Source organism: Pezoporus occidentalis, unplaced genomic scaffold (genome assembly GCF_034315485.1).
Source record: "Pezoporus occidentalis ecotype Australia unplaced genomic scaffold, CSIRO_AGI_Poc_V1 ctg1, whole genome shotgun sequence".
NCBI lineage: Eukaryota > Metazoa > Chordata > Aves > Psittaciformes > Psittacidae > Pezoporus > Pezoporus occidentalis.
The window spans coordinates 17,303,125-17,315,224 of NW_026912778.1; the positions used below are offsets into that span (position 1 = coordinate 17,303,125).

Genomic DNA, 12,100 nt, shown 5'->3' on the forward strand with positions numbered 1-12,100 from the left:
GACAAGGATCATTGGAAAAGGAATATAACAGAAATGAGCGACACCAATGCAGACCCACTATTAGTGATCTCTCATACAAAAGATGAAACCTGTTCTCTCCCTGCTGACTCCGAATGCCAAATGTGTTTCTCTTTCCCAGTCTAGCCAAACCAGCTAGTTCTATTATCAAGAGACTCCTAATTCCTGAAGCGCTTGGTGAAGCGAGATAAGCAAGGAGTAGACAAGTATCTGACATTACAGCCTAGGACACCTTGGTCCAATTATCACAGCAAGCCCAACCTGCCAGCAAAGGGTAAAGGTAAGTCCAAAGACTGTGTCCTCTGAACTATCATTAACACAGATGTGATTGTCTCAAGATCAGTGCATACAGAGGAGAAAACCACAAACTGCCAGAGACATCTGGCATTCATTTTATATCCTTGAGTATTTCTCTTATCTTTGGAACTTTCCTGTACATAGTGCAAGATGATGTGCCTTGTCTTTGTGCTAAGGACAGTGTCTCTCGCTACTCAAATACAAACTGCCAGAGCGCAGACGGTAGATATTTGAGTACTCTGGGAGCACCAAACATCTACCAAGGAGATCTGAGTTTCAAACTGCAAGTCCTCAACAGTTCACAGCTTCCTCAAGATGAACAGCCCCAGTACCCTCAAACAGATGCACAATCATTATGCTGACCATGTTACAGTTTACTTGCTTATCCATTGATGGTCTGTAAGAGGAACCTTCAGAGTTTCAGCTAAACAGCAGAAATGAAAGAATATCCTGCTCCAAGTCTAGAGGAGAGGGGGCAAGAAAAGAAGGGGCAAGGAAGAGGAGTAAAAACCCCACAGACACCTTCCATAAAAGAAGGGCCAACGAGTATGCCTTGTACTTTTGGTACCAGAATTTGTACTACTGTCAGAGAATGCTTACACTACAACAGGTTTGCTAAAGGGTGCTGTCTCCATCATCAGAGCTAGAAAAGTGCATGCAGAACTTTCTCCCAGAGTGTCCACTATTGCTACCACTACTCCACAACAATGAACTCCGGGACTTCAGTTTAGAATAACCCTTCCATTTCTGAACCCTGACACACTACCCCATCAGGAAAAAAAAAGGGAAAAAAAATCTACTTATGGCCAAAGAGTATTTATTTGTCTCAGATGAGACACTCATGGAGGTCCAATTACTCAGATAAATATTTGCTTGAAAAATAACAGTTTTTATTAGTTTTGTATGACACTGTCAGTATCACAACGGTGACAGCAGACTTAACAATTTTTTTTTTTATATTATAACCAATATTCCCCTAAGGAACATTTAGCTTTTTCACTAACAGCTATTTTACCTGCTAGAGAGGAAAGAATGTGGGACAGCGCTGGGAAAAAGCAATGTGAAATTAACCAGCTCAAGTTTTATAAAAGTGGTATTGACTACTTAACCACATTTAAATTAAGTTATTGTCTCAGAAATGCTTGCATCTCCAACATGACCTAAGAGCTGACTCGTAACATCCATTTTTAAGCTAGTCTTTGAAATATTCTTATGAGCTAGGGAACTGATGTCCATGCAATAAAGATGAGACAATGCAATTTATAACTGGAAGCGGCGTAGGTAGATGCAACCAAACTATTAAAAAAAACCAAACTAATTGTCTGGGCTTTTCATCATCCATATCTTTTCCAGATTATTTTCCTCCATCCGTAACTGATTTGGTGGGAAACCAAAAGCATGAAAATTCCATCCAGCTATTAAGAGTTTACCAGGCAAGTCACCATACATGGTCACTGCCAGCAAAAGAACAAGGTCATGGCAATTCTCTTCAATCTAATGAGGTCTTCACAAGTTTCATTTTCTAGTCCTGCTCTGAGCATGCTTCAACTGTACTGACATTAGAGCTCCACCTACCACAGTAGCAACTCTGGGCTGTGTGACTTCAGAATACTCAAAATGAGATCAGTGAAAGCACTGAGTTTAGGTCACACAAAACATTCTCTTGATATGGAAGCTGGTAATTGCTCATTTGAGAGGGAAAAGAAAAAAAAACCTAAACAAAAAGGTAATAGTTCATAATGGTAGGTCAAAAGTTACCCCCTCATCAAGATTTGCAGCCTGGTTGTGTTAGATGGTCAGTGTTTACTGAATGAAAACATTAAAGAAGTTTACCAACAGTAGCTTTGTTTCTATTGAACCAAAACTTATTCAAAAACTTTACCTCATTTCATCCAAGCTTCAAACTGAGTAACTAATTGCTTTCAGATTATTTATATTTTGAAAGATGCAAACTTTTGATTGAAGAACGTGCCCCCTACTACTTCCGTTAATTCTAATTAATTAACTTAAAATTTTGGCTGAGAATTTTCATCAGTGCAGCACAACAAAAACATTACTATAAAGCCTTACCTTTTTATTCACAATTATGATTTTAGCAATAGTTTCATAAATACTGTAGTAGAAACAAGGGGAACGAGGAAGAGATGTTTTACAATTTGCAAGGCATTACAAAGACTGCCTAAAGCAACCCTCAGCACAAATTTACTTGACTGGTAAGTTTTATGAAGGAATATGCCTTATTTCTCCCTATTTTAAGACTTGCAATAATCTCTAAAGTTTAAAAATAATGTTTTGAACTTCATCAGGCTTAGTTAAGGAGCTTTATGTATAAGAGCTAAGTATACATACTAAGTCACATGTCCAGTTTAAGTTTCTTCCAAACTATAAAGTGAAGTTCACTACAAAGGTGTACACAACTGCACAAGGCAGGACCAAACCAGTTAGTTAACAACAACAGAACTAAATAACCTCTCATCACTGACGGTTTTGAAAACTTCCAAGGTTAGCAAACTCCCATTTTACCTCCTTATGCTAATAAGCGTGTTGACTGTGTTTCGAAAACTTACGTTTTTCCACTATAGGGTATAGAGCTTATTACTCAATAAATAAAATATATTTTTCACATTAATAGACATTATGTGGTCCATACACACATCTCTGATAAATTAGGCTCTAGATCTAATTGTTTAAAAACATATCTTTTAGGGAAGCAGACAAATATTCCTAGTTTTCATCATTCTAAGGTACAGACATCCATTACTGTAAGATTTCTGCCCTCAGCACGATTCTGGAATAAGGAGTAGAATTATTTTTTAAACGAGACTATCAGAAAGAAGACATTACATTATACAGCTCAGCTTTCCCTAAGGAAAAAGCCAGTACTTGGCTATAGATAAACAGCATTAGATAATTACGTAGCAGAGACCATATTCTTACTAAGTATCATTACATGAAACTTGATTTACCTTTCCTAAGATATTAACAGAGTGAATAATCACAAAATGTATACTTAACTCAAATTTGAGAATACCCTATACCATATTTTAAGTGGAATAGAGTCAAGACTGTGATGCTGGGAGGAAAATACAAACAAAGTCTTCAAGTCATTATGTTCTGGTTAATGTGTGCTAAACTATTTACCTCCAATAGCTATTCTTTAAGGTAGAATAAATTTGACTGTGATCCAAAAATGAATACACCAAGTTCTTTTCACTATACATCTGGTATAAAAGCTTCCTCCCACTGAAACACTGCATTCATGGTTCAAGCTGACTTTATGAACATTAATTAAGCAAATTCAAGCTCTCATTATGTAAGAGTGGGATGCTAAAGAACGTATCTGGAATCTTTGTTTTCCCTAATCAGTCTACACATGAAATCAGCATTTCCAAATAACTTCACTAACAACTAGATTTATTCCTGTAAGTGTTTTTCCTCGAAAGTCAGTATCATTATTCCACTAATCCTTCCAAGATAAGGCTGTAACCCTAACAGCCTAGAACTGAGGGTGAAAGCTATTACAAGCTCCCTGGTATCAGATGTGGTTAAGTTTATGAGTTTAAGAGCCTTTAGAAATCACCCTCTCCTTCAGCACAGAGGCCTGCTGAAATAAACTTTCTGGAAAGAATACATACCTCAAAAATATTCCTGTTGAAGAACACACCCCAAGTAGTGAAGACTGAAGATACCACACAACAAAATTACCCAAGAAAGGATTTAAAAAACAAATTAATTTCCTTTGTATAGACAAACCAGGAGGAATTATCAACATCTGGTTACAGTTGCGATAACACTGCTAATGGTAACACTCCTTTGATAATCTTCAAACTATTACCTAACACTTTCCCACTGAAAATAAACAGGAGACTTGCAATTATTGAATTTATTTGTTAATGTTGCTCTGGTAAGTTTGCCATTATAACTGAGAAACATACAAAACTTACATCATCGCATAAGCATTTGAAGTGACAAATTATCTGTTAGGAAATACAATTTCTGCTGGAGAGAACATGTATTTTTTCATTGGAAGTAGGCATTCGAGAACAGAACTCTGACTACCTTTTTTGCTTAATATAGAATCCACAGGCTAATGTCCCTTAAATGCTTATCCTGAGTTACTAGTTACTAGCTTCTAGAATTCTGCCTCTAAAACAGATGCAATAGTAAAGAACTGAGCCTAGAAGCCCCTTATTCCATAAACTGGCATTGCACTAACCATACTGGGCTTATTATACACAGCACTCTTTACATACAGCACAAGAGGAAACGGCTTTGCAAATAACTAGGTCTGCTACAGCACACTGCTGTAGATTCCTGATTTCAGATATATTTCTGCTTCACAGACTGAGATGTTTGACCTCCAAAGACCAAACGTGACAGGCATAAGCTCCGCCTGACAAACATGCATGGCAGTAGGAGACAGCCTGCTCTTTGTCTAACTTGTTCACAGAAGGTTACAGGGGCATAAGCCAATTCTGGAGAAACCCTTCCTTCCTTGAAAGGAAATAAGAGATCCAAAACTGAGCTGAATGTTCAATGACTTCATACTGCCAGTCGGGTTGAAATAAAAACAGTTTTCTTGAAGACCAGAAGAAAAGAAACTTACACACTTGGAAGCAGAGAAAGCCTGCAAACCTTTAGAAATTAAGAAGGAAGACAGATAAAAATTGGAACCACATCAGACAAGGATATTCCCCCTGTGGCCCATGACAGGCAGATCTGGTTTCACCTCCACTTGTAAAAGCAGGCTGAGGTCTTCCTTTTAATAAAGCCTTAAGTGGCAGTAGAATGAAGACTATAGCCATTACTTATAAGCTAAAAAGTAGAGATATATATATAAAAATATATACATATATATAATCCTTCAAATTATGCTTTCAAAAAGCTCTTAAAAAATATTTTTATATATACTACTTACAGAGTAAGAAATCAGTTTATCATTTTTTTATTTGAATTACACAAACCAGTATGTCTTATAGACAACCTTACTCTCCTAGGGCTTTGGGGCTGTTTTGTTTTACCAGTGTCTTGGCAAAGGGAGATAGAGTTAAATTTTGTAAGCCTCTCTACTTAAGATTCTAGAAACATTCTCTGCTTGTTTCACTTCCATATTGCACGCATATATTTGAATAAGCTGTAATGTTCTCTATCAACTATTTAGCTTTTGTATATTATTATTTCTGAAAAACAACAGAATATATTTAGAAGTTGTGCTGCTTTTTTGTTCTTGTTAGTGTTACATACACAAAGCAATGAAAGGGGGAGTTGAAATCTCTTTCTTCTTCTCCATCAACAGATCATTTAATAAATTCCACTGCAGCTACAGTTGTGCAACCTTATTAAACACAATGGAGTTATAGAGGCATAACCAGAAGCTTAATTTGGCTACTAGCATTTTTCTTACTCATGCTAGAAAATAAAAAGTAAAGCACTCAGCCTGATTTCAGGCTCATAGTTAGGAGAGAACTGCATCTTTCTACCTTCCTGAGTTACTTGTTATGGAAGCATGTGTTTTCCTAGTCACCAGTAATACATGAATGTAACAGAGCTCAAATTCTACTGACAAGATGCAGTGGCAAACAAACTTTCTGGCTGTATACCTCACTTTTCAACATCATGACAGTCCTGCACCTATCATGCAGGAGTGTAGAGTCCTGTTCTCCCACAAGTTCTGAATTCAGTGCACGTAAACAGTAACTATCTTGCACACAAAAAGCACATTCGATGTGCTCCATTTTGAATGACTGAGGCTGACTGAACATACACATACTGAAAATCCAACACTTCGAGAACTCTCAATTGTGCAACTCCTACACAAAAGAATATACTGCTTGCGCACACAGTTACAACCCACTTGCGCTCCTGCTGCCCAGGGGAAAGCTGAGCAGCACTGCCTTAGTCACCACTCCAACTGGCTACCACCTTGCCTGGGCAATCTTCACCTTTCCCTTACACAATAAGTATCTAATGACAACATGACAGGGAGAGACTAGCAGGACTTCAGGTTAAGAACTGAGAGGACTACAACTACATTCACTTTTCCAACAGGCTGTAGATTGAGAATGCCCAATCCAGATTTATACATGTATACATGAAGATATTACTGTATCTCTTCAAAGTTGTTTTTGAACAAGCAAGTATCTCTACTTTGACATCCGGAAAACTAGAACAAGAAGCTCCCTATGAGCTTCTTGTACAACTAGAAAAAGGTGAGATGCAAGCTGAACCTTGATGTACTTCTTGATATCCCACAGTGCAATCACAGGCTATGGTTCCATACTGAGAAACCAAGCAAATTTGAATACCATTTCCATTAGTATTTAAAAACATGATCATATCAGCTATTCAACTTTAGATATTCCATCAGTCTTAGCTCATGGTAAGATGACATACCCATCATGTCTACTTTTCTTAGCAGATAAATCATCTCCTGCTGCAGGTCTCCTCTTTTTCCTTGGAGGCATCACTTTACTAAAGCAGTCTGATGAACTGCAAGACCGGAGACTTCCTACAGAGGGAATTAAAAACACCAGTACAAGAAATGAAACTGTTGCAGACCAGTTAAACTGTGTCCACTAATAGGCATATTACAAAGGGAATGGAAGGGAGGAAGTTAGTGTATTCAAAAATTACAAAAGAAATGGTCTCCTTTCAATAGCAAAATCCATCTCACTTTTACATGGTGTTTTATGACCAAATCTCAGTTAAGGCCAAAAGCACTATACCAAAACGTACAGTAGTACCAGTGCTACTTCAGTCTAACAAAAGGCAAGAATTGAGACTATCCTGAGGAAGCATTTTAAGTCCTCAAAAAGGCATCCTTATTTTTAGCCATTTATTCAAATCAGAACTTGTAGATGTTGTTCATTACTTTTTGAAATACAGATGTGACTCAAAGCCTAGAGCACCTACCTCTAGAAAACAGAATCTTTTCCCCAAGGTTTTTTATGACACAGAGAGGAAAGGGGTAGGAAAGGTTTTGTTTGTTGTTTTTGTCTTTGTTTTCTTGGGGGGAAGGAGGGGGATGAAATGGGACAGGGGAAAAGACATTCAGCAACCACCGCAGGAAAAAATAAGTGGCTGTCTGTATGACTTGGGTCTGGATAATTTTCAAAAGAGTGAAGGTCACCAGCCAATTCAAGACACTGATGCCAATCAAGTAGCAGTCTTTCCCTCCTCTTCTCTCAGCTACATACTCCTATGTGACTCTTCAGTGTGGCAGTTGAGCTCACCAAACCTGTAGATAATTAACCCAAGCAAAAAAATAACAACCTTCTGTATATTAGCACAAGAAAGAGCAAAGGACCAGCCCTTTTGACCACAGCAAGTCGTTAAATTGCTTTTGCTGTCTCATGAAAACAGTAAGCTAACACTCCAGGCAAAATTTTGTCCTACTTTTGTATACTGTAGACCACATGGACACCTGAGAAAGGTGCGTGAAAGAGCAGCTCACAGAGCTATCATAGCTCTAAGTGTTACACAGAGAATTTTAAAAGGAAAGGAAGAAAGAGGTGAGGTATAAAAATCCAGACACAAAGCAATGCCAAAGAAAACTTGCAAGAAAATATGAAGAACTTCAGCATGCCTAAGCTGCCTTCTCTTAGCTTCAACAGCATTCAAGTTTAGCTATGCTTTATTAAGATGCCCACAAAATCTTTAAGTCACAGCACAAAAGCAAGCAATAAAACCTTGACTACTTTTTGACACCACAGAAGCAGACTGAAATTAGAGGCCCAATTCCCAACAAATACTAACAGCAATCTTTTGCTTACCTATTCTTCGTATCTTTGAAAGCCTCTCTCCTGTTATAGGAGAAACACATGTAAGGAACCTTACAGCCTCACAGGCTTTGCTACATGTACTTTATTTTAAACATGCACTGAAACTATTATACATATGAAACTAAGGATTTTTCTAGTATTAGCCAGGATGTTCAAACAAGTTTTTACATCAAGATGAACTAATCTGGTTTCAATTAATGAAGCTTTTGCACTTACTATGCCTTCTTTGGTCTTACCTTTGTATTAATTTCTATTAAGAATAAAATTAATCTCTCTAGTTCAAGAAATACTCTTTCCAATTAATTCTTCCTATGTATTCCTTTTCCATTTTATGCTGAAGCTCCCCCACCTCAGCATCCTCCAGGGAAGTATGGCAATATCTACACTGACTTCTAGGAAAAAAGTTTTAAGAGTATTGTAAAACCAAATTATTTAACCAGTTATCAAAAAACTTTCAAGCATTATACCCCATAAACTACTATCACATGAAAAAATCATAATGGCTGTGTCAGGAGAATATACTTCTGGAATACACTACAAAAGGAAATTAGCTATAACAATATTTATCTTCTCCTCCTCACCAACATTTGATACATTTGAAACATGTAAGCCAGAGACCATCAATAACTCACAATACGCCAGATGCATTTTACTACCCAGATTAAACAAAGGAACCTGACCTGCAAAATGTCATTTGTTCCACCTGATTATGCCTGCAAATTAATGATACTGCAAAATGGTATTCCCAGAAGTTATCAAAAGTGCAATGCTCTATGGCTTTTAGATCAATTTTCAATGACTGCCAGTATTTTTTAAAAACCTACACAAACTAAAAACGCTTAATATGACAGCAGAACAGATGGCTCAGAGACAGCCAGACTCAGACACACACTAAACTTAATAAATGAAAACGTGTGCTAATGAACACCTTGTTTGGAAAAATACATACGTACTTGAGTACAACCTGTAGCTATCTCCTTCCTTCGAGAGCAATTTCAATGGTTTTAAATGCCCTTCTTTAAAAAGAGAATCACAGGCATTGGATGCTGGTAAAATGCAAGAAAAACCACCAACCCATCCCAGGTTTGTCCAGTTTACTAGTTATTTGGTTGTGAAAAGAAATATGCAAGGCCTCCGTCAAAAGACAAGCACAGCGAAAGATGAAAATGAAATAAATAAAAGTCAAAATAAAACTGTTATAGAACATGAAAATTATTTTGGCAGATCTGCAACCCCATACAAACCAAAGAATTTAACCCAAAGATTCCTGCTTGTTTTCCTCATTAAATGACAGGACATTTTTAGGAAGATGGCTTAAGTGGTTTTAAAGGCTTATACTGATAACAGAATTCACTGTAACCCAATTTCTTCAATGACTCATACAAAAAAACTTGTACCCTTTCTTGGTTTGAATGAGTCTAGTTGCAGCTCTCAAACTGACAGAAAAAGGAAGAAAAGAGATAGCTCAGAAATTGGTAAGTGGCTATTAAATGCACATGGACATCCCCTCACACACAGACACACACACAGACACCAGGTGGACAAACATATTGTACATGCTTTTAGAGATTTAATATTTTAATAACTGAGGCTTGGACCAAGTCCACTAGGTTTTAACTGCTGAATGACCTCTAAAGTACTAAAAAAAAAAAAAAACAGTATAAGACTGTTACTTTGAAAGTATTTCCTTTTGTTACTAGAATCAGTACCCTGAATTTGAAGGGCAGTTATAATTTCCCTGCAACAAACTCTGAAAATATTGTTGGTTTGGTTTTCTTTTTAATCTTTCATTTCCATCTAAAGCTAAAAACTATTGGAGAGTTCAGGTCTTTTTGGTTGAATTCTTGCAATTTCTTATTTTACAGTATAGGTCACTAAGTACCATAGATATTAATCTTTCCTACACAGAGCTTTCTAATTCTACATGTAATTTCTCAATCTAGTCCTTCACTATTAATTCCACTTCTCAAAGGTCTGATCATCTGCAAACATTCATGCAGCTCCCTCTGACTTCATGCAAAGTTTGACATGAACTTTACTTACCGAGGGCCGCTTGATGTGATTATCTTCAAAGTTTCTTACTCCTGGGTCTCAACTCAAGATTAGCAGAACCCTTCTAGTTCTCACTGTGTTTTTGACACTTGAAGTGAGCATTTGCAAGATAGAGCCTCCAAATGGCTCCCAAATAGGTCAACATCAGCCAAAAGCCTGCCGAGTGTAAACACTGTTTGCCAAACATTCTACTCAGCACTTTCAAATTTGCAGAAGACAAAGCTACCCATGGAAAGATCAACTTAAGAGCCAAAATTCACCCCAAGAGATCTAAAACAATATGCAAGATAATCACCACAAGAGAGGGACACTCCCAGAATAGCAACAAAACCAGAGTAAATTAAGAAGAAAAAACAGGTCAATAGTAAGAATTCTACAAGGAGGTCCCTGCAGGAGTGATTTACAGACATATAACTTCCACCTTCTCCCTAGATAATGCCTGTGAAGAATCCTGCTCTTCTGAAGCTTAAGTAGAGGGATGTTTCAAACAAAAAATAATTAGAAACTGAATGCTGAAGCAATTGGAAGGGTAAAGCTGCTCATTTAATGATGCAACAAGACCACAGCAAGCACAAGTTAACAGTCAGTATTTTTCAGATACAAGATGAGAAAACTAGGATACTCATCAAAACATAAAACAAACTTGCAATCTTGTTGTAAAAGGAAAAATCACTTTATCTTGAATTCCACACTACAGAATTGCTTTTGACTGGAGAGGACCTTTTTCTCCAGAAGAACAGAAAAAATAGTAGAGGCAAAGGTAATTTTTTTTCCCCTACAAGCTTCAAGAACAGCAATGAAGGCATTACTTCTTTAAATAAGCCAGGTGACAACAGGAATTTTACTTTCACTTTTAAAGACATTTTAGTCTGGATAGGTCAGTCACAATTTAAGCTATTATAAGTTACTAGATTTGTAGTTATGACAAGAAAACCAACTTATTTCCAACTCTAGAGAGTTTTCCAAGTAAATGCATATACATACTAGGAAAAAGGTACTGATTACAGAATCTGAATGCCTGACTTTCTTACCCTTACAAACAGCTGAAAAGGGTAAGGCCCATGACATTCCAGCCTAGCTTATTTTTCAGACATATATACGGGCACTGAATGCGCTGAATAAAAGGTAAAAATCCCACATTTTCTGAGACTGCAATCAATACAGGTGACTGGAATTTCGAAGCGAGATCCATCTTTGCTCCCAAATCACTGAAGGAATTTTACAACTGCCACCCTCTAGCTCTTTGTTAAGATCTGGTTCTAGAAAAGAAATCTGTCAAATACTTATAAAAGATATAATTTGCTTAAAGTCATTTAGATGTCCAGTACATATAGTTAGCTCAGAAACAAGTGCTTTGAAATAAATGCAATATGCATTAAAAGTTCATTATAAAAAAATTGAAATACTTTGGGTTTTTTAAATAGCTTTTAGAAATCTCAACTAAATTTAGACATGCATTTATTAAGTCATCCTAAAAGTGGGGCCCACAGTGTAATACCATTAGCCAGAATAATTATGTCAGAAAACAAACAGTTATCTGGAAGGATAAGGCTTGCTCCAGATGATTCAGAGTGTAAAAAGAATTTCCAAAACTAAAAAAACCCAAACAAACATTTTGAGATGAGTTTGGCAACATGCAAAGAATCTGTTGCTACAGTTATTAACATGACTTTCAAATGAGCTCTGGACAGAGAAGCTCAAATTCACAGCATCTATGCAGTTCTATAAACTGCATAACAAAATTAATAGGTCACTATTAATAGGACACTTCTTACTATGCAGTCAGTAATACTGGAAAACAGAAGTTCCAAAAATTTAGGCACATCACAATCAAACAATTTACATAAGGATGTCCAATAAGATGTTTCAGAAGTGTCAAGTCTCACAAAAAATGGGCACAGGAGACTTCATTGTGCTATATTCACAATAGCCAAAATAGCTCCTTGCCTGTG

General features: G+C 36.9%; 2 protein-coding genes across 24 annotated transcripts in view; both read right to left on the reverse strand.

Annotated features, from left to right (window-relative positions):
• Positions 1–12,100, reverse strand: part of SPATA18 (spermatogenesis associated 18) — an 85,352-nt gene that overhangs the window by 60,599 nt on the left and 12,653 nt on the right. The gene's annotated exons all lie outside the window — the stretch shown is intronic.
• The window catches only part of DCUN1D4 (defective in cullin neddylation 1 domain containing 4), a 38,256-nt gene that overhangs the window by 13,446 nt on the left and 12,710 nt on the right, over positions 1–12,100 (reverse strand). For 5 of the 23 annotated variants that reach the window (XM_062607290.1, XM_062607376.1, XM_062607411.1 and 2 more), the window contains 2 exons: positions 8,088–8,117; positions 6,709–6,823 (listed from right to left, as the gene is read on the reverse strand). The exons of 11 other annotated variants lie outside the window; for them this stretch is intronic. In XM_062607290.1, the coding sequence (XP_062463274.1) occupies positions 6,709–6,823; positions 8,088–8,117 (145 nt within the window). Of the gene's footprint in view, positions 1–6,708; positions 6,824–8,087; positions 8,118–9,652; positions 9,736–12,100 lie in introns of all 23 variants that reach the window. 7 more of the 23 variants (XM_062607297.1, XM_062607391.1, XM_062607420.1 and 4 more) reach the window with 3 other exon arrangements.